We start from the raw sequence: 26,841 nt of genomic DNA, 5'->3' as shown, positions 1-26,841 counted from the left end.
AAACATAAAAATAACAACAAAGTTTCCACATGCTTAACAGAGACTTTATGATTTCAGAAGCTAAAAGCTTCAAAGAGTGTGTCTCTGAGCATATTCTCTTCCCTCATGGCTCCTAACATTTATGTGTGCATATAACGTCTTCAGAAAATGATTACACTTCCTGCAAGCCCAGGGTTACAGGTAAACCCAGGGTTAACAGCAAACGCATTCATAGCAAACACTGCTACAGGCTGGGGTGGACAGTAGAAGGAAGCATCTCTCAGCAGTCAGCCAGATCTCCAAGTCAAATACAGAGGAGACAAACTTAATGAGGACTCTCCTACAATTCCTCACCTAATCCATTATAAAACTTCCAAATGAACAAGGATCCTACTGGCAAAAACATCCTTCACTGCTTTACCCCAAATTCATTATCAAATTAGATCCATCCTTTGTATTATGTGAAGCAGGAGTCCCATAAGAAAAAATGTTATAATATGTGATCTTGTTATCAAAGATCGAACCACATATCTGCAACTATGGTTCCAAGTTTCTGTGTCTTCCGGCACTTGAGTGGTTGACTTTGCAATTTTAATAGTTTCTACTGAAGGTAGTTTTGTGCCTAATTTCTGAATGAATGCAATCCTGTAGAAACAGTAGTTTTATCAAAAGAGAAACAATTTTTTTAAAAGTAAGATTGCTCCCAGTAGTCCTACACTCATATATAACATTAACGAGCCCCAAATCCCTGAATAACCTAGAATGTCAGTTTTCAAAGAAAACTGAAAGGAGAACAGATCAACCAGTACTGTTTAAATTACTTTTGTATGTTACGAATGTGTTAAAACATAATGTCCAAGTTCTCAGAAGATTATTCACAGACTCGAGCTAATTCAAGCACACAATTTTGTCATCCAAATGTGCATATATAAAAGGATTTGTCATACAACCAAAGTAGGAATGTAAATGCATAACTGACGATTAAGCCTAGAGCCTGCAAATAAGTCTGAATGTGAATAGTTCTAGCGAAATCAACATGAGTATTTGTATTCATAAAGCCAAGTGTGCACCTGTACTTTTGCAAGACCAAGGAGATGGTGAATGGTTAAGGCAATACATATGCAAATATATTACCATCTGCATTTCATGACAAGAGCTCTTGAAAAGCTTGGTTTTGCAAGATAATCTGTAGAAAACCAAGCAAATTATAAAATAGGACCACAAGTTTTTGCTTAATTGTGTGTGTACAAGAATGCATCAAAACAAAAAGCAAATAATCATACAGCAATTATTTACCAGTATAGATTTTTATTTCTTTTCAAAATAATGGCATTTGTTTAGATTTAAAATACTTCAGTAATTACCTAAAACAAATGTACACTTTGTTAGAACTTCTGGCAAGTGCTGTTCTTGAGTTCTGAAAATGTGTGACAGAATACAAGAAAATATAAAATTGGGTTAGCAAAATACAATAATGGAGCTTTACAAGAGGGACACACATTCTATGTTATTTTAACTAAGTCTATCAGGTAAACATGCTGTAACAGCTCTCCACTTAGAAACGCGTGCCTATAAACTTAAGCTGCAACCTGAATCCCAGGAAAAACTCAGTACTGATCAACTCAAGGCTAGTAGGTCCAAGGAAAAAAAAAATCCATCTCAAGCTGTGTTTCTTCATTGAAAAAATCCTCCCTTTTTCCATAAGTATTAATTTTTAATTTTAATAGATCGCTATATATCATAAAATCACTATATAACATTCTCTTACTATTCAAGATTCACCTAAGTTTGTAGCCATAATGTAAGTTATTTTTATATGCAGTTAAGTATTTCATTAAAAAAAAAAAATTAGTTATTGCATCTAGTGAAAAAAAACCTTGTATGCTTCTTAAAAAAAAAGAAATCACTGTATGGCTAATTGCCAAACAATCCTTTCCTCTGGCTTGCTTTTTCAGGAATTATGAAAAAACCCTGGAGTTCATTGTGATCTAGACAACCAAAGAAGATTAGTCTGTATGGGATGAGGATGCACAGTATTTGATTACACCCACATACTTCTCAAACAAGCTATAAGGATAAAAAAAATGTGGTTTTTTTATTGTGTCCATTTCCAAAGGACAGCTCACAAGGTTTCCTCCTCACGTAAAAACTGGAACACAGCTGAGAAGTCTTTCAGGGCATAGCCTTTTGCACACATCATCCTGTAGATCTGATGTGCCTGAGATCCCAAAGGAACTGGTGTCTTTGTGTTGGTGGCAGAAATCTGGGCCAAGCCAAGATCCTGTGAGGAGGGAGAAGAGGGAGGAAGAGGGCAGAGGGGAAGAACAGAAGGAAACAAAAAGAGAAAAAGTCAGGGGAGAAACAAGGATATAAATAGTCATGTACATATTATAGGTTATTTGGCTTCCATTGTGAAGAGAACTCTGCTGCCAACAAATACAATACTCCAGCCTTAAAATTTCAGTCCTGGAAGAAGGAAGTCTTGTTTAGTTTTTAATTTTAAAAACAGTAACTCAATGTTATTCAACAGAAAAACCTCAAACTTTGCAAGGCAGGCAACCTCCTTCAGGACAGGAGGAATTTTAAGATTCTAGATCACTATATAAATTGGTAGCAAGACTCAGACTCTTTTTTCCCACTTTGTTATGTCATCTCCAAAAATAAAATTTCCCTAGCTATTCACTTAAGCATTTCACATAGTTTCTAATGGTATCATTTTCTTGTTCGGGCAAGACAACATCTTGCTTTCTAAAAACAGGTTAAAAATCAAGCAGGAGGGATCTGAATAACAACAAAACTGAAGAAACTAAGCATACATACATTTACTGTAATGTGACCAGTTAATAGCAAAATGAGGGGCATAGGCCACTTTCTGAATATGAATGGTTTGCAGCCTAACTGGAAGGATGTATTAAAGAATTCCTTAGGGGACTGTCTGGGGTCTGCTACAACTCAAGGTTTTCTTTAATGACTGAAGATAAAGGGATACAGAGAATAATTCTACTGCATTTTTAAACACTAAATTTGGGGCAAAAAAAGGAGGAGTGGTTGCAAAGAGGATGAAGTTGAAACCTGTCCTCCAAGAGTCCTTGGTCAACTACAGCTATAATCTGAAATAAATAGGACTGAACTCAAAGGCAGGTACCAGGTACTATGACTAACTATAGTTAGCTAGAAATAGTCAGCTGCACGCATGCTGGACAGAAATGACAAGCTAGGCTGGAGGAGGTCTTGAATTCTGTGCTGAATCAGACATAAAACAAACCAAAGAAGTAAAAGCTAACAAGGGCCTGGATATATAAACAGATCTCTTGTTTAAGTATGAAAGTAGTGTCTGCACTCAAGGTTGCCTTTATAAAGTCTTGCTAATGAAATCGATTTTGCAGTCCACATTTCAAGAAAGTTGCAAAAGAACCTCTCAAGTGTTACTAGGAAATGTCTGCATTTTCTGCCCATCCAGGACTATGGTAGTTTATAGAATTTGCTGTGTTTTTATTTTTTTTTAAATAACAAATCTTTGATACAGAAGAACTGAGAGACTGTAGTGCTGCTGAGAGCACCTTTGGCTTCTCAGGCATGACTTACAAGACAGGTCTTTACTTTCTGTGTGTCTGGATTTGAATTAGCACACGGAAATTCAAGATCTTACTCTACTCTCTAAATGTCACTTTGATCTGTAAATCGGCTCTATAAAGGTCATTCTGATACAAATCAGAATTATAGTTACTCTTCCTATTACCCTTGAATGACTTCAAGATCTAGGAAAATGGGAAAAACATACGTATTGGATGTCACAGGATCCAAAATATTCTTCATCTGCATCAGGGCAGATCATTCCTTCTTGTCTAGCAATTCTGTTGAAAGACTGATGACCTGACAAATCTAGGAACAGTTGCTTTAACCTCACTTACAATAAGATATTCCATGACATATTCCTAGCCCTCTTCTCCTAGGTTTAGAAGAACCCTCCTTGTGAAACCTCTTGCCATATTATCCATTTTATTGAACAAAGCTTAAATCATGTCATGGAACAGTAGAATGGCAAAATCATCTAACTCCAAACTAGTGAAGGTGCTTGGTTTTGTAGTGGTGACTGTGAGCTGTTTCTCTCTGAAGGGGCATTCACAGAAGCAATCCCTGAAAATTCTGAATAGAATGCTAGCACAAATACAATTTCATAAAGCAGGTCTATTCACTTTAATAATGAAACTCTGGCTCCAAGATGGTTGAAACATCAGACATCTCCTCATTAACTGAATGGACGAGGACTTCTGACTCCAAAGTGCAGGAAGTTTGTTTTGGTTTTTTAAATCCCATTCCATATATTAGAGCTTTGAAGAAAAAAAAAATACAAAATGCAAGTAAAGCTTATCTTTAGCTTCAGGTTGTGAAGTATTCTGCACCTTTTCTCTTGAGGTTGGAGATTCTTCAAGTGAAATAGTACAAAACAGCTCTGAAAGAAATTTGCCCTTTGCTGACCTTTTTGGAAAAGTAAAAATCAGTCCATAGCTTACGGCTCCTCTCATACTCTTTGGAACCGACAACATCTTCCAGATGTCTCACTGTACTGCCTATTCTAGCCACTTTTTTCTCAGCTTGGAATCGGGAAACAGATTCTCTTTCAGAATCTGCTTTCAATGCTCATTTTAGAAATACCTGGTTCCTTACATTTATTTTGCAGTTCACGTAAATGAAACTGCCATTTGGAATAAAGCCCAATGGCTGTCTTGACATGAGTCAAGAATAGTATGATATAAATCTAGCTCTTCCCAGGATTCAAAGAAGACATTTAATTGGCAACTGTGCTGTGAATGAAAGATGGAACTTCTGTCCTGCAATGCCTCGGACATAAAGATGGCAAGGGGAAGTAAACTAGATCTTTTAAATGCAAAATCTTTAGAGCAGGTTTCACATTAAGTTGACTAAATTCTATGTTTCAACATCAGATTTCAAGACTGAAGAGCTTTCCAGAGGTGTCTGACAAACTTTTCTGTCCCAAACACTAAATAACAATCCTCTGGTTTTGTTTGAGAGATCCATTCCTGACAAAATATTTTTAAGAAAGCCTTTGACTTCTACCATATCTGATATGTGAGCAGTAATTTGAAGTTTAGTAACTGTGTTTAGTGACTGTGTTACTGAGTCACTCTTAGATATTTTCATTGTGGAGTACTTTCTTCTCAACCTCAGGGTTGTACCTACCTCTTTCTCCTCTGAATATAGCTTTTCTTTTTTCTTAAGTGGCAGAAGTGTGCTCCGTATTTCCCAGAAAAAAAGTCCCCACCTCAAACAGTTCATAAACTGCATGATATGTCACATACCAGGATTAAATGGATAGTAGCAAAAGTCTGTCCACAAACTAAGGAGCAGCGTCTTAAAAGATGTCACCACTGCACCAAAAAATACCCTGAACATGATCAGCTGTCTTGGCTACTTACTCATTCAAGTAATTTTCTGCCTATGTAGAATAACATAGCATTGTTCAACAGGCACGAAAGGAATTTAGTGCCTTTCCTTCTTACTGAGGATTCCAGCCTAAAGAAGGCACTCTTCAGGATGGGCAGGAGAGGCATAGTCAGAAGAGGTGAACAGCAATTACAAACCTCTCTGAGGAGGTCTCCTCTTAGTTATCACTGACGCTTTATAACCAAAAGCTGGCACTTTCAACAGGCACAAGCCAGGCTGCTATTCCTCCAGTGAAAGGAAGATCTTTCAAGGCAGCTTCCAGAGGAGATGAAGGTCCCTCTTAGAAGCAGACCAAAAGAAAAAAACCCTTTACAAAGAAATTTAAAAGGGAGGGAAGGAAATATATGCCCCATCACATTTATACTATGAGGTTATTTGGGACAAGAGTAAGAGTTATGAATCATGAGTACAGAGACTGCAGTGTGAAACAGGGCACAACAGCCAGAACAGATTCTGAAAACAGCATACAAGATGGAAACAAGAGCTTTGAGGCAGGGCCAAAATCAGGTTGCTTATCTCTAATCAATAGCCCTTGCAAACTCCAAACAATAACCTAAGAAGTTTTATAAATCAATAATTTAAATAACACTTTATTGTCCCCTATGTTCAATGATGTGAACATGACATAAAAACTGCTGCTTTACAATATTTTAACACATCCCTCAAAAAAATGAAAGCTCCTGGTTGTTGGTCCATAAATGTAAAATGTCGCAGGCCAACCACTGAGGTGTTTTGGGCCATGCAGCATTAGCAAAATTTTTTGGTGCTACCATATGCAAAACACTCTGGACAGAATTTCACTAATTCCACTAAATGTACAAAAGCACCAATTGACATAAATCAACTGCAAAACGACAAGAACAGTATCAGTAGGCAGGTATTATGTACAGGAACTCCAGCACTGTGGAGATTTGCATGACAATATCTGAGTTTGATCACCAGCTCTGAGAAAGTTATTTTAGTTTTAAGTGCTTAATTTCCACTGTATGTGGAAGAGCTGAAAATGGCCAGAATGCCTAACCCATTGGGAGCGCTCATAAACTGGTATGCCTAAAACCTGTCCTGTATGAACTCAAATGCATCCCTCAGGACAATAACCCCAGGAAAATAATATTCAGTATGAAATTATTTCCTGCACTTACATGCTTAGATGAGAAATCTCTTCCAGGGCTGGTTTTATAATTTACCTTAGGCAATCATTGTGCTAAATGCAGAAGTAGTTCAAGAGTCAAGACTTCTATAGCTCCTTCCTCCAACTGTGTGTCCTCATCAGTGGGACACAGAGCCTTGACCTCCTTGCCTACTTTCCTCTGGCCTCTAAGAGCTTTGTTTTCCTGACCACAGAGTGACTCAGGACAGTGCTTCTCCTAGAACAGCCAAAAGCATGGCAGTAAGTGCACTCTCCTGGGATGGGACAGCTGTAGGTTACAACTTCCTCATGCTGAGAGGGACCTAAACCCAGATCTCCCACTTTGTGGACAAGTAATTTAGATTACTAGGTTATTACTCATAACAAGCACTACTTCTGCCACCAACAAAGACAATTCAGGAGAGCTCACAGCATGGTGCAGATACCTGCAAAAAAAGTCTGCTGGGGTGTGGGTTGAAACCTGTCTGCTTTCTGCATTCTAAATGGCCTTAGGCAGAAAGACAAGCACGTAAGCAGTTGGCTTAGCAAGAGAAGGGATGCTAGAGGCCATGTCCAATAGCACAGTTTAAGGTATCTGGAAGAGATTGAGCCCAAAATCTTAGAAGCTTATGCCATTATTCGCACCTAATTAGGTCACCTGGATTTCCCCGAATTGCTCTCTTGAGCTTAGGCTCCTAAATTCTAAAGCGGTCATGCAAGAGGCACCTAAATGGCTTGCTGAGCGCTTGCCATACATGCAAGTCAATCAGGACTCCTGGATTAATGCAGAACTCAAAAAGACAGTGTGTATAATTTCATTGAGTGGCTCAGCATTAATAGTAGCTAGAAAAAGGCTGCAGGCTAAGGAAAACCCCCCTACACAACTCATTAATTCAGAGCTACAGTAAGAGGTTGGGTTCCCCTTCGTTCATGCACACATATTTCCCTGTAACCATAAATTTTCACTGAGAAGAACATTTGCTAGAAAGCCAGAGAGAAGCAACTTCACGTGCAAATGTTACGTACCTTAGCCATGAGTGTTGTTCCAAAGCCTCCTTGATAATTATTAGCAGATGGTACTCCTTCCATCACTCCAGGAACAGGGTTGTACGTGTCGCTTGACCAACAGCGACCTGAGCTCATATTTAGGATTTTGGCCAGCAGCTTTGGGTCAAGGCCTAATCTATCAAAGGTCAAGGAAGAGAAGTGTTAATGTCAAAATGCACAAGACATGGGTGACTTGCTTTATATCTTAGGACCCTACCATCATTCCTCTCCCTTTATTATAAGTCATGAAAAATGACAGAGTATTGATATTGGGGGTAGGGATGCTGTATCTTAAATTAAAGAGCATCAATCCACCATTTAAGCAGTAGGTTTTCAGAGCTTTTTTCCTTTTGCACTAAGCAAATCCCCTTCACCTAGCAATTTTGAAAGTGTGAGCGAAATAAAGGTCCTCTGAGACAGCAGTTCCCTTGTATTTCAATTACTAAAAGGCATTCACGTTCTGCTACCTACTAGGTCACATGCTTGTTTTTCATATCGAAATTATATTCTCTAAAGCTGAACAAAGCAAAAAAATCACAAGCAAGTGCGGCAGTGTGAAAGTACTTGTGCGATGTGTTTATACATGAATGCTTGTGCATTTTTTATGTAAGCAAGATAATGCAAATGATCCTGCTCTAATAATGTGAACAAAAATGCTACACTTCTCCAAAAATATTACTGTTGTATACATCTGCACATTCTGTGCTTTGCTATTATTAAATCTTCATTATATACTCCTGCTTATGAGGCAAGTCTGCCTCTCGCTGTGACATGTTATCTATTCACAAACATACATTATAGTTCTGGGTCAACTCTTGATAAGGTTACTGATCCTGATAAAACAAAGCTTGTCCAAGTAGAAACGTCTTATGTTCTATCACGGAGCTGATGGCATAAACTGTTGCTCAATGTAGATGCTGAAAGTTCTTCAATATTATAGGAAATTAACCCTCTTATGAATTCACATTTATGCTGATACTGAGTTGCAAGTGTAATTTTACACCAATAGCATTTATACCAACGACGAGGAGCAGCAGCAGTTTATCTGGCCCTGTACGAATGTTCAGTTACGCTCATGACAGAAAAGAAAGTAAGGGAGTTATATCCAAGATAAGGAAAGGACATTTTAAAAGGGATATACCACAACCTTCTATAAAGGTTTTTTATAGAAGTCAACACTCTTTACATTAGCTCTTATACCACAGACTTTTTGCAGATCTCCATAGCCACGGCAATCCTAACACTGCTTCCAGGTGCTGTAGCACCCAAGGTTTTAATTTGTAGATGAGAAAAGCTCATGACCAATGGAATAGTTGCTAAAATTTATGTCTATTTATTCCAGCAAGCATTTTGTATTTGAAAAACTATATTTAAGACAGCGGGCTCTGCAGCATGGTTTCTGTTCTCATATCTGCATGTGTCTCCTGCAATTCTGCCCTCCTTATGCAAAGCAAGATCTCTTTCTGTACCGCAAAGGTAGCTTTTTAGCACTACTGCTGTGCACTCTTATTTATGAATTGCTGCAGCAGCCCCTGGAATTCAAAGGAAAGTCCCCTGCTGGACTGAATGGGATCAACCTTTATTCTCCTCCCCATTTTCTTCCAACCTTCTGACTCAACTGAATGCTTTCAAGAGCCATTTTTTAAAAAAAAATATGTATTTTCCAGCACCGATAAGTTTTCACAGTATTTGCATTGTACTTTTAACTTGCATAGTGCATCAAAGTCTTCATCAACAGCCACTGTGAATAACTGCTTTAATTGTTGTCATTCAAAAAACCCACATTGGGAGCAGACAACGCCTGAGCTTTAAGATACACAGAGGTTGCTTTTTTGGCTGAAACAAATCTCTTGGCTTGTTTGTTTCCTTATCATTGTTACATCCAGATCAGTATTTTTAGCAATATAGTGCCTGCTTGTGCCATATCTAGCTGCATGCACAGGCCCATAATTACAGCTGTGAGTACACCGCAAGACAGAGAGCTTATTATTTCAAAATGCATATAATCCTCCCACAGAATGCTCTTCTCACAGTGTTCCAACTACCCCTCTGTGAAAGTATACTTTAAAAGATATGTGTGTGTCATACAGATATGGAGAATATTGTCTGCACTAGGTCTGGCAAATTTTTGCTCTAGGAAAAGAAAAAGGAAGACAGTGTCAGTTCAAATCCCTGCTTCTTCAAATTTCACTGCTCTTAAACACCATGCAGATTCTCTTCAGGAGACCTGAACCTATTTTTTTTCTCCTTTGCAGCAAGTGTATCATTAATAAGAGCAAGTTAGAAGTGCTTTGCATTTCATCTTTCTGAGGATTCATCCACTGGTGCATATATAACTGACAGTTAAAATTAGACATATATTAAAGTCAGTTACTGAAGAAGTCCTCTGTCTTCCACTGTGCCCAAAGCTTGTAATGGTCTGAAACCAGCTAGAATATACAGTAATTGTCATTCAGTGAGAGTCTATCCTAGAAAGTCATGCTTCAGTGGAGAAGACTGAGTTTCCATTTGAAATCAACAAATTAATCCAAGACAGGTATCTGAAAGGGCAAGTTTAATAGGAAGCAGCTACTGGGCTCTCAACCATGATAAAATGTTATTGCTGTTTCCCTGTAAATTGGCTGGGAACATATGATACTCTCTGCATAAGAGCTCCATTGCTGTTCAAGAGATATACTGCTCAAGCTATCAAAATGATGACAGTCTGCCAGTCCCCATAACAACTTGCCATTGGATGTGGCAAGAGCCTGTGCATGCCCGTGTGAATTTACAATTACCAAAATGTTCTCCTTTATACGCAGAAAAGAAGCCCGTGTATTAACTGTACTTATAATAGAGCAAAAACAATTGCTTCCCTCAAATCAATGCTTCTTCAATAACATTCCTAATGAACTGAACAGCAGAAACTCAGCAATGGACACACATACCAAAAAAAAATGGTTAAAATAGGATCCCTTCGAGCCGCTCCTCAAAACTCAAGTTTTGCTGAGCTTTGATAAAACCACGTACTGAAATTTTCATACACTCCACCAAGAGTTCAGTCTGGAACAGACAGAAAAATTGAAATGGCATCTCACAAAAAAGATACATCCTGTCTGATTTTAAGGTGTAACAACTGAAGTAGCTGAACTGTTGAGAGTTTCCCATCTCAAGGTACTTCGGATAAATACCATATGAAGTTGCAAATATTCAAGCAGAACCTTAGGACCCTTCTACCACAGCTAAAAATGACTTTATCGTTGGCGTTTTAAACAAGGTAAGTGCTTTCAAGTGTCATTACTAACCGTCACAAGACTCAGCTATAGCCCCATGCCAAAGCAGAGCCACAGTGCTCTTGGAGGAATTATTTTTCAAGGTGCTCTTTCTAAAATTTGCAGTGGAGGTGTGCCTGGGTCTAATCATCCCTCAGCCTGCAGCATAAGCTCCTCTTTATGCTGTTGACTCCCATTTCTGCTCATGTCTTCCACCTACAGCCCAGGGGTGCTCACAGAAGCCAGATCTAGAGACTGAAACTACATTTAGACTCAGCATCAGAGGGCAAAGTTCTTTTACCATCTTTTCACTTTATGCATTTAAAGAGCAAGCAGGCACAAATCCATATACAGTAAAATTCCTTAGGAAAGAGCTGTATTTGCAGCTTTTGGCATAAATCTGGGTGCCACTGCAGTCCCTTCTCATAGAGACAACTTTCTCTGCTGTTGGAAGTATGAAAGTGATTTTGCAGTGAGGTTATTGCCACAGAGTCCTTATTGCTCTCCTGGTCCCTTATATCCCAACCATATTAAGCAATCTTGCCCTGTCTTGTGTCACCACATAAGCCCTTCCCTGAGTCTGTGCAGGCAGCTTCTGAAGGGACTGCAAACAACTTCCATCTGACCTAAACACAAACCAGGTATCAGCAATATTTCATTTCTGAACTTTATTTTGCTAGTATTAGACATTGTTTCACTGGAACTCAGGGCTTAGTGAAAGAAAGTCACTGACACTGAGATGATCAGCAAAAAGAAAAAGTATAATAGTCTCTGGCTGTCAACAGCATCACTTTATGTTTTTATGTCTTATTTGTGAAGTTTACATGTACTCTGTGTGTTGGTTTGACACAGTAAGTCACTACAGTATTTTGCAATATGCACATTATCCATAAAACCATATAGCAAAATCTACTCAAGATTTTTCTACTGACAAGTTGCACTGTCATGCTAGAAAAAAAGAAAATACAAATGACAACGTGAATTCATTTCCAGAATGTCTGCCACACCTTCTAACTTTTAGTAGCAACATTCCTACAGCATCAGGAAATCAATGACAAAACCAAAACATAACAAAATAGGCATTTCAGTGATCAGAACTCAGGATGGATTATTTTTTTTAAATTAGTTACAGAATCTAAACCAAATCACTTCTAGTGAAAATGGACACCTTCATTAGTAAATTAAGATGATTAGTAAATAAATATGATGTTAAAGTAAAGTAGAAAAGCAAGTGAAATATAAATGCAGAAATTACATAGCAATATTGCCTATTTTTCTGGGAGTTTATTGCGGAATTTTTGCTCTTTAATGTCAGTTTTCCTTCCTCCTCACCACATTCTATCTGCTACTTACGCTGAAGTTTGGAAAAATTCTATAATTTCAAATATAAAATAAATAAAACAATAGCAAATGCAATTTAAAAATCTGAAATTAATAAAACAGTAACTCTCTGCTTCAGAAAATGAAAATTTAGGCTGCATGGTTTATGAAAAAATTAGAGAAGAAGTGGTTTATAAATAGATTAATATCACTCTGTTTTGAAGACTTAGGCTCAGAGTATATATTGGTTTCTGGAAGGTGCTGTAATATGACTTTCTAGTTACATCTAGTTCAGTCAGCAATATTTTGAATAATTAATTATCCAAAGTCCCTAAAACTCAAGATTTAAATGATGTAGCAGATATACACAATGCATGACATGAAGATATTTTATATTCTATCTAAAAGTTAAGAACATGTCTAAGCTCCACAATTCCTATTATGAATTTTTTATATTTGCAGTGTCCTTTACCATTATTAGGTCAGACTCAGACTTTCTTCACCAGATACGCATCAATCTAATAAATCAAGTTCAGCTTCCTACTCTCTCCAGACTAGGCAGCCACACTATCCTTTCAGTTTTAGACTTGAAAGAAAACCTAATAAATTTATTAATATAGCACAATTCTAATAATTAGAATTACAACTGTCAACTTGCACATTAGAAATTTGTACACACCAAAAGTGGAAAGCTCTTATTCTAGTTATAAGCAGAAGTCATCTTCTCCATGATTTAAATAACAGCACATTAAAATCAATGCAAGGGTTCTAAATTACTTCATAAAGCTTTAAATTACTGCCTCTGTCTTAAACCTCATGCAGTTTCAGACTAAATGAGATTCTGCACTTTGTACAATTTGGGTTACAATCAGCAGGTTTCTTGTACAATAAGTACAGTTCCTTCTTGATTATCATGAATGTAGGGTAGGAAGGTTTGTATATTGCCACCTTCACACTGTAATTTTGCTTACAAATGCTGAATACAAATTCAGCCAAAATTTAAACTGGAAAAGGACAAAATGAAAAATGAAAATTCTAAACACCTTCAAGCTACAGTGACTGCAGACATCAACTCATTCTGCACAGGGCTTACATGCACAGAATATCTGTTTTCCAAACCTCTTGATTTTATCTTCAATTTTAACTCTAATCATTCATACAAATGTAGATAAAAATATAATGAAAAATCAGTTGCATATGCTTTATTAAGTGAACCATGACTTAAAACAGAACCTGATGAAAGCTTTACACTACACTGGATTACAATAGTTGTAAACAATGCTACTGTTTCTATTATGGCTTGATGCAGACATGCTTCAGTATCTTACAGACTCTCAATTTTAAAATGTAAATGGTACAGGATATTGATAAACCAATTAGCACTGATGCAAAGCAAATTCCTCTTTTATCTCAATTACAACATGACAACTTAATAGGTCAAGATAGTCTAACATCTGAGACAAGGGCAATTCAATAAAACAACTGCATCTTGATATGGTAATTAAGAGGAAATGTGAATCCATTACATTGCCTCGTGTATGTGCGCATATGTAGGCATTCTTTTTTATTTATTTAAACATTTGATGCCCTCTTGCTGTTTTTATAGTGTATCAAATCCACATGAACACATGGTCCAAAGCCCAGTTGATAAGTATCTACAATATCTGTAGTTTCAGCAGGCCAATTTTAAGGATGCAACTGTGCAGATAAATAATTCATGAAGAGCCCTTAAAAGATACACAATTGCAAGATAATCTCTTCAAATATAGGACTTTTCTGTCTATAAATTTGCAAATTATTTAGATCTGGCTAAAATAATTTATGAAAGGTTCAAATACTGTGATACTGAACTGCTACTTGCATGCACTCTATTAGAAAACAAAATCTCAAAGACGACAGCAAAATAAATAGGTTACAATTGGAAAAGAAAAATAATTTTGTTTGACTATGCTGCCACTTACAAGTCAGATGTATCACCTGCTAGAAAAGAAATGGTACTCTTAGCATTGACAAGAGTGTAGTGGAGCACACTCCAGCTTTTTGACAAAGTAGGAGTTTTGGCAATTAGGACAAACTGCATTGATAAAGTTGAACAGAAAGGTAGATGTTCTTTTTTATGCTTTGATCTTAATTTGATATACACACTGTGCTAGAAGTTTTACTTTACAATATATTTTGGAACAATTTAACACAGTAAACAAAGCTAACAAGGGCCATATGGGAGTATAACACTCTGAATACACTGTACATTAGCTTAGAATACAAACAAAAAGTTACCTCTATATTACCTCTGCATGTTTATAATGCAAGACAAACATTATTGTACATTGCACTACAGCAGAACAAATAAACTCTTAACTTCAAATGCAGAATGCAACAACCTATACAGCCAATACAAGAGAATATTCCTGTTCTGAAGAGCCCTACTTTAATTAAATAACCCCTTTAGCACGTTAATGACTTTATAAGATAACTTCTGGCAAAAGTTTATCTATGCCACCTAATCATCATCTCAGTGAAAATCAACTGTAAAACACAAAAACTGTTAACACAGAAAAAATGCTTCAATCCAATACAAAAATCGAACAAACCTGATTCCAAGATTCATAGTCTCAGCAGTTCCAATCATACTGATGGCCAAGAGCATGTTGTTGCAGATCTTTGCAGCCTGAAAATAAGTTAAACCATCAATTAGTTTCTGCATTTTCAGAGATGTAACATGTAGGAATCTTCTTTAACTAGGTCCGGGACAGTATGATCAAATATGTTATGACAGCTCTCTTCTAAAGGTAGCACCAGTGAGCACAGATCTACGATAGTATGAAGTTAGTGAAAGCTACCCTATGGTTCCTTCAGAGATTAGGAAATACTTTTTTTCTTAGTACAGTAGCTCAGTTAGTATACGTGGCATGCAGGGGCTCCTTGTCCTTCTGAACATTCAGTAAATCTAAATTCAGAAGAAACAAAATCAAAATCTTTGTCGTGTGAGAAGTACATTCTCAACAAGTTCGTGCGGAGAAGCACCAGGACAGACAGCTATACAGCATGCTGGAGAAGAGTGCCATGAGGTTATTTTATAAACACTTGGTTGAAGACAAGTAAACAAGCAAACAAGTATGAAGATATATTATCATGCATTTAGTTCTGGAATAAAAGAGTAGGTATCGTTAAAGAAAAAAAGCAACAAAAATAAAGGACTGAGACAACTTGTAACCCCTCAGGAAGCATTACCTGTCCAGTTCCAACCTCTCCACAGTAGACGACATTAGAACCCATGCATGTCAGCAACTCTTTGGCAGCATCAAATTCTTGTTCCACTCCACCAACCATGAAAGTAAGGTTTCCAGCTCGAGCAGCTCCAACACCTGCATCAAGACAACACTGGATTTAATATAAAAAAACTTAAGTAGTTTACCTTACCAGTAAGGATCTGATGATGTAAAATTTATGTGCTTAATACTTCACTTACGACGAACCTCTTGAAGTCTATGTAAAAGTAAGCTTACAGTTCCAGTACTTACAAGATCAGAGATCTTAATTTTCAAATATTTGATGAAGATAAAGCCACCTTATCTTTCAGGCATACTGGCAGATAAACAATTCACAAGACTTACAGAAAACTGGCAATGTCACTCTTTACAGTTTCACATGAAGAAACAATCAACCCTTCCTGCAATTTTGCAACCCACAAAATTCACCATATCTGAATTACTAAATAAAATTTCTGTTTTGTCAAACTAGTCTTCACATACAACTATTGACAAACTATTGCTCAAAGTTAACTCTGCTTTTACGAGCTTTTCCAAACCTAGGCTAATTTTTAACAATGCTTCCTGATTTTCGTAATTGAACATCTAAAAGTCACAGGCATATAAAACCAAGCCTTCTGAATCTCTGCAGTTTATTATGTTTCTAGTCTGAAGCAAAATTCTACTTAATCTGAGAAACTTTGAGTTTGTTTCCTACACATAACACATATACAATGATGTAAAGAACTATGTAAAAAACAATGTAAAACTGATTCACACACATAAACACATTATTCCCAGTTTTATTCCTGTAAGTCTGTCCTGTCTTTACCACAGGTCAGTAAGCACACACCACAGTTCTTTGATTAGACAGTTCCTAAGCACAAACCCAGCAAATTTCTCCTGTGATATTTATCATCTCCATGAAATACTCTATTCCTTAAAAGAAGCCTAATTCTAATATGAATTACTCATACATTCTTAATCTCCTCATCCCCAACATTTAATGGGTAGAACTGCTAGGAAAATTTGGCCCAAACTGATGAACACATCAGCTTCCTCACTATTTTTCACTTCACCAAGAAGCATAGCCACTATAAATTTTCTGTGCTATGCATCCAACTTTGGTCTGTTAGGATGTACAGCTACAGATAATGACCTACTTTCAAATTAAACATGCTCAACTAGGTACAGTGTTCTTACAGAATGCCCAAGTGAAACAGTTTATTCTTCCTCCACGTGGCGGACTATTTTGTTTCTATAGTAAGTCAGGCTGCTCTCCAGCTCACAGTTCTTTGTCACCAGAACAGCTCAACGTTCTTTGTCACCAACTAGCTACCATAATAAACATTAATAAATGTTTCTATTGAAATAGTTTCCAGAGTGTAACTGGAACCGCCTTCACTGATCTAGATTGTGTAGCAACAAATGAAAATGCACTCTTAAAAAGCTTATCAGTTGAAGACAGAGCTTTTTTAAAAAACAAACAAACAAACAAACAAACAAATCTAATCCCAAAGAGCAAAAAAGTTATTCTGTTAGAAATATATCTCACTTAAACAGGACATTTCTGTTTTCCATGTTCCCCATTAACAAATGAAATTATGCAATAAAGAACAATAGAAAGAGAAAAAAACCAAGGCCACAACTAAGCCCCCATGGCAACCAAGTTTGTGCACTAAAAGTTCTGATAAAGTGGGCAACCACAGCAGGCTAATCAGAGCCTCTCTCAACTTAAAGCCTTAAGACCATGTAAGTGCTGTATCACAGCTAAAGAATGAAGTGGCCAGTAGTGAACTTTGCTTCTGACATCAAGGACAGTTACACTGCAGCTCCTCACACTGAAGAATTTGAAGAATTTTTGTTTGCTTTCCCATAAAAATTTCAATTGATGCAGTCTCTGTGCAACTGCTCTGTGTGACTATGTCTAGAAATGCCCCTTTTTGTATCTATCAAGTATTTATTTCCCCCATCCTGCCTTCCAACATGCATCATCTTTTGAAGTTACCGAAGAATTTCAGACAAATTTGACAGATCAAGGTCTCAAAAATAGTAAATACCTATCAATTATGTGAAAATAGGCAACAGAGTAGAGGAAAGAGGCTCCCACTGATGAAGTAGCTGCTCAACCTATATTACAACATAGAATCACAGGATTGCTGGGGTTGGAAGGGACTGCTGAAGATCCTATATTTCAACCCCCTTGCTCGAGCAGGGTCAGCTGGAGCAGGTTGCCCAGGACCATTTCCAGTCAGCTTTTGAGTCTCTCCAAGGATGGAGACTCCACAGCCTCTCTAGGCAACTTCTTCCAGTGTTTGACTACCTCACAGTAAAAAAGTGTTTTCTTGTGTTTCAGATGGAAATTTATGTGTTTTAATTTGTGCCCATTGCCTCCTGTACTGTCACTGGGCACTACTGAGAAGAGTGTAGCTCCCTCTTCTTCATTCTCTCCCATCAGGTTTTTATAAACTTTGATAAGATCCCCCCTGAGCCTTCTCTTCGTGCTAAACAGTCTCAGCTCTCTCAGCCTCTCCTCATATGAAAGATGCTCCAGTCCCTTCATCATCTTCATGGCCCTTAGCTGGACTCACTCCAGTAAATCTGTATCTTTCTTGTACTGGTGAGTCCAGAACTGAAGCATCCAGAAGAACTCAGTCAGATCCGCATCTTAAAAAAAAATAAATCAGTCTATATATACAACACTGTTGACATACTGAAATATCTACAGTGGTAAAGATCTTCCTGCTCAGGTTGAGAGACACCCTATTTGCAGCCAATCCTTAAATCTCACTTGAACAACTCCTCCCCAGGCAATTCACAGGAACTGGGCTAAGAGCAAAGCCTAGGTTTAGAGCTAACACAAACAGGTCATTGTCATCTTGTTGGCTACCAGTTTACTATGTACATGACCGCAAAGATTGCTACATTAATAAACACAATGATTTTCATTCCATTCCTCTAGCTATTTTTATTCAAACCACATAATGGCCTTTACCACTAATCCTGTGATCTGACCTGCAGCAAATTAAGTAGACAATTTAAGTCAAAGCTTACAAACAAAATCCAGTACTATCCATCATAGGTCAATAGCCTTGTATCTAGATTACAGACTGCTAAATAGCTTCAGAGAGTCATTTATTAGAGCAAAATTAATGCTGACAATAGTTTTCAGCTGGTTAATCTTCTGACAGCTGCACTCTCTCACTTGTTCAAACACTTACATTTCAAGTAGAAAAAAATAAATTAGTTAAGTAGAAAAAAAGAGCAATTTGTTGTATAATGCAGAAGGCTTGGAAAATTCTCTTTTTAAAAACAAACCCCTGTTTACTTCATGGTAAATTTTATCATCTAGGGTCCATGCCAACTATCAGCTATTTTATCAGAGTTCAACAAGCAATGCAGCAAATCTATAACACTGGCAATTAAAAAAAAATTTGGCAGGGAGTCTAGCAGTGCAAGAACTATAACTTCAGCTAAAAATAGAAATAAAAAAATCATTAGACAAGAATGCACAGCTTTATTTCACAATCACAGATTCCATACCAACAACACTAGCCAGAAAAGTATTATCAGCTTCTAACAGTAAAGAGAGCAATAGAGAAAGTAGAGCAGCTAGTATCATTTTTCATCTTTTGACTTTTTTAAAGATCTCTTACCACCTAAGATAGTGCTTTATGTACCACTGCTGATTATGGTCGAAAGTCCTTCAGAATCTATTTGTTCTTTCCAAAATACAAGAAGCCTCTTCTCATCCTCAGGGAATGGTTTTCTGAGAAACTGTATTTGTGATTAGTGTGTGTAAGATTTCCTCCGCTGCAAAGCAAGACTGCTGGAGCCCATGGCTGCAGTCCTACACGTGGCTTCTCTAGGATGATCCCCCCACACCTGTGTGCAGAATCCTTTAAGGAGGTCACACTAGCAGATCCCACAGAGTAGCTCAACTCCAGGTCAGTAGGTCATAACACCATCAGTTTTTTCCAGAGATATAAACTGACAGGAACAGGTTTGCAGATAAATATGATAAGAGATGTAGCTAGTGAGGGGGCATGAAAAAAAATTAGTCTGGGAAAATGCATGGTGAGAAGTTATAGAGTAGCACTGCAGTATGGCATAACCACCTGGAGATGGGTTTCCCACTCTGGTACTAGAAGGTTTTGGACTAAGATCTGAAAAATTAATTTCTTTTATCAGAAGAGGTATACAAAGAACAGCTCTTCAAAGCATCCTGTCACATCTGACTGAGTTACTTGTGGGGCAAGGATTAGTTCAATCCATGTGCTTCTCACTTTGATCGCCAACGGATTGCTCAGTGAACCTGATGCAGAGCAGCTCCCGAGTTCAAAATTTTAGATGAAAACGTGAGTGGAGGCTTAGAAGCCCTCATATGACAGTAGCAACTGGTTGCAGCTATCCTGAGACAGTTTGGACATGACCTCAAGTTTTAGCCTCCAGGCCAGACAGCCTAGCTCAGTAGCCACCCTGCCCTTCCATATTCACTTTTCTGTGCTTATTACAACAGTATTTAACATGTTGAAAAAAAGTCTTGTAATTTGCCACTGATGTTTCCAGTTAAAAAAAAAAAAAAGAAAAAAAAAGTCTTCTCTCTATAGCTACATCATTAAAGCAGCTAGGTTTCAGTCAGTTTGCTTATTAAGAATACAATTTGCTAGAAAAAAAGATGTTAACGTAAAGATGTTACATGATAGTATCTGCTTTTGGTTTCAGTTTTATTACATATCCGTAAGAAGAGCAGAGTGCAGATGAGTTAAACCAAGCGGTACTATAAGGCTACACATTACAGCACCATCACAGTGGTGATGCTGAAAACTGTTGTGATGCTGAAAACTGTTACACTGCTGAAAACACAGAGCACCCAAGCATATCCCTGTGTCAAAATATTTAAACCACTGTTGTGTTGCACCTGCAGAGAAAAAAATTTGTTGCTGACAAAGTTGAGAAGAAAAACTGAAACAATGTGAATATAGCTGCTTCAGAGACTCCGAAGGACAAGCTGGAGATGAGAGCTGTAACATCAAGATGCTTAGGCAAAAAAAAAAAAAAATCTATTTTGTCACTTTTCTATTCAACATGTAGTCTATTGAGCAATTTTAACACTAATTTTGTGACCTAAACTGGATAAAAAAAACCAAACAAGAAAAACAATGCCAGAGTTTTAATCCTCTCTCCTGTGTTACAATGTTGCACCCTCAAATGTGAGTTGGGGCTTTGCCTGTTAGGCTTTTGGAAGTGCAAAGGAACACTGGTCCTTTATTCCGATATTTTTGCAAAAATGCAGCTTAAGCAACTGTAGTTGCCTCAAACAAGCAGTTTCTTGTCATGTTTGCTCTCTTTCAGATAGGCTGAACTTGAGAGCCTGCATCTGTGCATCTTGTGTGTGTGCGTTTTTAAGGGCTAAGCAGTTCTTTTTAAGTACCTGCCAGCTCACATGAAATACTTTCTCTTTTGCAACTCACAAAAAGTTAAACCAAGATACACACAGAAAGATTAACTGAAAAAGTTACTATTGTTTTGCTACATATATAAATCCAAAACCAATTAAAAGGCACGTATAGGCAAAATCAGCTACAAATCCCAACTGGAAATAAAAGCAGAACATTTTAAATCATACTATAAATTTAAAATAACCACGAGAAGACTAGTCTACTTGCTTCGTAGACAATGTCTGCCATCCTCAATCTATTTCCAGGAAACAAGTAAATGGTACAGTCTTAGAAAAAAAAAACCACAACACACTATCAGTCAAAGGGCTTGTGTTTCTCTCTATTATAAAAATCAGCATCAAAGCTAGACCTACGAAGCTATTCTGCTGCCATATAACTAAAACACAGTAAATCACTTAATTTGCTCAAAAGAACTTAAATGTTTTAACCAGTCTGCCATCAGCAGAGATAAAGAAGAGGGCCGATGGGACCGGGCTGCAATGTGAGCCGTCTTTAAAATGCAATTGTTCTAATCATTTTCTACAGATGCAGCCTCACAAGGGGCTGCTGTCACAGGGACCATTTACGACTTGTTATGGTGTCTCTATTGTTTACCAGCGACATTCGCTAAAAAGGCGACAGCTGGGATGGAAAGCTGCTCCTCAACGAACAATATAATCCCGTGAAAGTAATCAACAAATTTAAGGGTGTTAATTAACTTTACACTTTATCATGTTCAATTAGTTGTCCTTTCTCGAAAAGATTGCCGTGCACAATCGGTTTAGAGCGTGCCATGTTTGATTTGTAAGTGATCACTGTTTCTGTTTCAAAGTCCATGTCAGATGTTCTCTTGGGTTTTGGTGACACAGATGAATGGCTCTGCACATGTTAGGGGGTGATCTGGTTTAACATAAACCAGCATAACATAACCCCTTGTTAACGTATCGCTGGCCTTTCAAGAGCAAGAACAGAAACACCCGTGCATGTGGACGCACACATACATGCACAAAACCCCTGCGGCAGCATCACAGACAACGAGTCAAAGTTTCGTTTTTGCTGAAACGCAAAGACACAAATAAATGGGCAATTTTTCATCATTATATCTCAAAGCAAGACTTGTCTTTTAGGGGCACGCTTGGGATCATTTCTTCCCAGCAAGATCCCTAGTTCTGCCGCATTATGCACTATGCACAAGCGCCTTTGTACATTTTACATAATGCACGCTGCCTTTTCTAATGGCAGCTGAGCAAACACTGGGTAGATGTGCTAAGTTCTTGTGTATATCAAATTCTGTGGTGGCTCTTAAATGCCTGTACTGCATTTATAATGGCAAGGATTCTAGAATAAAGTTGAATTAATCTATTATTAAAATTTGCCAGTTTCCCTTTAATGCACTGTTCCTGCTTGCTAATGGGACAAGGCAAAGCTCATGATGAAGAGACAACATACTTGGAAGTACACCTTAATGAAAGTCATTGCTGCTTCTCTCCTCATAAATACAGCTTTGCGTCACCGTACCTCATAAACTACTGATGTTTGAACAAAAATGGAGATGGAGGTTCAGGTCAGTCCTTTGAAGATTTATACAACGAGCACTCAATATTACTCCAGACAAAAGCATGCTTAATAAAGTAGAAGCATCTCTTTTACAGCATAATCCAATTATACATTAGATTATGGCTGTACAAAGAAAAAAGCCTAGTGGATTTTTATTCTGCAGCAACAGGCAAATTAAATACACATTATCATCATTATTTTAAGCAGTTACATTGTACATAAAAACAAACTGCAAAAAAACCCACCCACAAAACAAAACAAAATAAAAATGCAAAGAAAGCCCAATGGAAAAGTTGTTAACTCTGAAAGCTAATAATGAACTAGGTTAAATATTTAAGAGGAAATTATAGACTATATCAGAAATAGCTGAAACCACAAAACAAAGCAGTAGAAAACATTAGTTTTCTGCTAGGAGGAAGATCTGCAGGGAGAAGGGAAGCGGTCGATAGATCCTTAAATTGGACGCAATAGCTGTTCTTCTATCCCAAGTTGGCAGCTGCTACATTTGCAGACCCGGTTCATTATTTACCCATAATGACCATCAAGCTCCAGTCAAAGTCAGATCACAACAACTGTCAGCAGCTCTTTTAATTAGCCTTGTTTGAATTCAGATAAATATCACAATGGCCCAGCTTCTGCTGAAAAAGCAACAGAAGACTGCAAGGAATAAGCTGTTCTGACTTCCTAACAAACAGTATTGTGAAAAAGTCCAGAGAACAAAAGTGTGGGATTTTTTTTTTTAATCGAGGAAGGGATGGTGATGTGCATATTATTATTTTTCCCTCACATGATATTCATATCACGACCTACAATTCCTGTTTAGGGGCAAATTTGTGCATTTCAAATGCCAATCCAAAGCCTTACTCCACAATCTAAAAGGTAAACTTTAAGAGATGGTTTACAGGTACTAATTAAATCTCTAACCTCTGTGAAATCATATGTTTTGAAAAACTGAATCAGAATTAAGGAATGCACATATTAACAGGATTATCCTCTCTCCTAATTTATCTCCTTCTGTTTGTTTATCCTCAGGGAACATAATCTTCTGTTGCATCAAGCCACTCTCATTCTCCCTGTGTCAGCAGCAGAATAATAATTCCCTCCTCCTCCTCCACCCCCCCTCCCACAAGCACAGGCAAGAATGAAGACGAGTGGATCAGACTGTATGCATCAGCATTAATGCTCCATGCAGCTATTTTCCTAGCAGTAGCAGAGACTGAAAGAAAGATGCAAGAGAGGTGCACAATATGCTACCTGCTCTGGGCAGCCCAGCATGAGAGGGAGTAATTAAACAGATTTTGCCTCCTAGAATAAAATGAAGGTAGAAGACGCAGCCAGAGACTGCTTTAATAGCCTTTCTTTAGAACTTCCCTTGCTGTCACGGTTGGGTCCCTATTTTGCTATGTGCTGTCCGAAGACAAAAGACAGTACCAAACTCTCCAGTCCCACATGCCAATCTGAGAAGTGTTGCGGTACATGCAAGGATCTTTGGGGAACTCAAGGAGAACATACTTAGGGATTTACAGGAATCATGAGGACACATGTATATAAACAATAAGTACATACATGTGTTATAGTAGCAGAGGATATCCCTTTTGGGCACAGAAAAAATCACATAAACATCACGAGGAACTGAAAGTAGAAAGTAGCATAGAGGGAAGGATAAAGAACAGATTAAACAAAATAGGCAAAATGGTAATGAGAAGCTTTATGCTTTTAAAGGAAGCCCCAAGTGGAATTGCATAGGGATTAGTAGTTGAACTTGGCCATGGATGCTGGAATAAAATCTTCAATCTGATTTAGATGTATTACAGAAGGACACCAAAACACAGAAAAGAATATGCCCTCTCAATAAATCATGCAAAAACTGAGTAAAAGCTGTTGTTAAGTCAGTTTAATATGAGCGGAATGCACCAGGAAAATTTTACAAGACAGTATTAAGTAGCAACTGATGCCTCCAAAAGGATTAGCCAAAGAAAATAAGTTGCAAAAGGCAAATACACACAAAAAGATACTTCAGCTTTTTCAAGAGAAGTACAAGCTGAAAGGCCTCATGAGATCATTCTGTCTGCAATTTTTTTTAAAGCATTACTTTTAGTTCTAGTCATTGTAATGTCAAAGAGAAATATCAAAGCACCTGAAAAGTTACCAGGTAAAAAGGTTAACAGCACTGCAATAAGAAAGGAAATAAAGTACAATTGGTTAAAGTATTTGCTTATTTTTAATACCCAAAATACTGGATCAAAAACATTTAAAAACAGTAGTTCATGCCAGTCATCTTTCCTGTTCTCTCCCTTTAATCCATACTCCACCACTAAAGCCCTAGACAACAGAAAAAGCCCTTAGGTGTTCTTGCTGGAGTACCAGATTTAGCTTCTCCTTTACTCATCCCTAATAATCTAGATACATGGTCTAAATCTCATTTGGGGCTGCAGTCCTATGCAGAAATATTAAAACTTAACAACAATTGCAAGTATCTACTGTTGTGGACAGCAAAACTAACTGCATAGAGCTTAGCACAGTTCAAAACAAGTATTTCATTTTTTATCTGAACATCTGCAAGAAGGCTGGACAGCCAGTGAAGAACAGGAGCAGTATATTCCATATATCCAAAATACCAAAATTTCAAAGCAGACTTCATGACAGTCCAAATATAAAGCACATGGCACTCAGCTATCTGGTTAATCCTTGCTAGGTTCTGAGTCAGTGCAGCATCAAATACAATAGAAATATCAAATACAAGAGAAACAAAGAAAATAACTCATCATCTTCTTGCCCCACACTACTGTTTGAATTTCTAGTCTTTTAGGGGAAGTCCAAAATGAAACATGAACATGCACACAGCTTCTCAACTATGTGGGCTAGTGTTAACCCTCCACACAACTAAAATTCAGCAGACAGGCTCTAGTACAATTCCCCTCTTGCCCGGATAAGGCTTCAAGTCCTAGAAATAAAACTTCATCTCAATCACACAGTGCAAAAACAAGAATAAATTTTGTCTGGCATTAGAAAGGTGACAGAGCTGCATGCTTAACACCCACTGAGGTCATCACAACCCCACTTTCTTTAGAAGTTTCCACTCTATGCAGAAGAAAATAGACTGTTATGGGACTATTGGAGAAAAAGCTCAAAGGGATGAACATTTGTAATGTCCCCTTAGAAAAAGAGAAGGTAAAATCCCAGAAGAGCTATTCTATCTAACTAGAATCCACAGACAATACAAAAATGAACAACATCAAAACCCCAAAAGCTTAATGTTTGTGTGGGATAGCAAAAGCTACAAATAGACCCAACAGTCCACCTTGGCATCACAACTTTTCATCTCATCTGTTTTGACTGAGCAACATGCACGCAAATTCATGACCAACAAAACCAGATGTGCGGCCAACCTTGCTGAGCTCTGTAAATTACAAAAAGCAGTTAGCCATATACCACCACATTTGCAGATTTTGCTAGTTGGACTTGAACGTCTCTGTCTGGAAAGTACGAAATACGCATGCATTCTACCTTAACTCCATAGCAAAATGCAAGTATGTATATACAGCACTGTGGAACAGATATATAATAGCTGAAACCCTTTTATTATAACACAAACCCAAGTATCTTTGAAGGAAAAATAAACCACAATTTTTTAATACTATTGTTTACATATTTCTCCAGTATTAATACAACCATAACAAGATATTAATCCCCTTTTACAAAAACAAAATACTTGAAACACTTTAGTCCTTTATGATTTTCATTACCATGTTACCCTCACATAGGGCCCCCAAAGCAACAAAACACTGAAGCATGTTTTTTTGCTGAATAATGAAGGCATTAAGCACATTGCTAAAATAAATAAATAATCACACTGAGGTACACATTTAAACGGCACTGCTCAACAGGTACGAGTTCAAGCGTTCTTCTTAATAAAAGGTTTGCTTCTTAGAAAGCCAGCTGCAGAAGCCTAAAGTCATGCAGGTAAATTTCTGTTGATGCATTCATTAGTCCTTTCCTGTTATGTAAGAAAATAAAAACATTGTAAACACAGAAAAATAAAACAAAAAGCATTAAGATGGGGTGTAACAGCATAGCATACCTCTTCCTAAGCATTTCTGGTTTATCCAGGAGCTGAAGATGTAGCAATGCCATATGCCAATTCCAAGCAGTAGGGGCATATTTACATTCACGACATTTAAAAAGTATCTAGTATTTAATAGCAGGAATCTAAAAAAAAATTTAAAATAAAAGAGCAACATATAGCCAGAAAGAAGTGTCAGGCAGGTAATTTTAAAATAAATTCATCTCCAGTATTTTCTGCTAGAGAGTTGCCCAGCTGTGGGTTTTAATTTTACCTGTTTTGAGTACAGTCTGACAGGACAACTGATATAGCTTTACCAACTGAAATCGGAAAGAAATGC

At 37.5% G+C, this 26,841-nt stretch overlaps 1 protein-coding gene across 2 annotated transcripts in view; it reads right to left on the bottom strand.

Moving 5' to 3' along the window:
* Positions 1–1,267: 1,267 nt before the first annotated feature.
* Positions 1,268–26,841, bottom strand: part of HIBADH (3-hydroxyisobutyrate dehydrogenase) — an 85,242-nt gene continuing 59,668 nt past the window's right edge. For both annotated transcript variants that reach the window (XM_069772667.1, XM_069772656.1), the window contains 4 exons: positions 15,424–15,557; positions 14,784–14,860; positions 7,601–7,757; positions 1,268–2,260 (listed from right to left, as the gene is read on the bottom strand). In XM_069772667.1, the coding sequence (XP_069628768.1) occupies positions 2,102–2,260; positions 7,601–7,757; positions 14,784–14,860; positions 15,424–15,557 (527 nt within the window). In that variant the 3' untranslated portion in view covers positions 1,268–2,101. The remainder of the gene's footprint in view (positions 2,261–7,600; positions 7,758–14,783; positions 14,861–15,423; positions 15,558–26,841) is intronic.

The sequence above is a fragment of the Haliaeetus albicilla genome, chromosome 2 (assembly GCF_947461875.1).
Source record: "Haliaeetus albicilla chromosome 2, bHalAlb1.1, whole genome shotgun sequence".
Taxonomy (NCBI): domain Eukaryota; kingdom Metazoa; phylum Chordata; class Aves; order Accipitriformes; family Accipitridae; genus Haliaeetus; species Haliaeetus albicilla.
The sequence above is the reverse complement of the archived record's forward strand: the minus strand, read 5'-3'. Positions and strand labels throughout refer to the sequence as shown.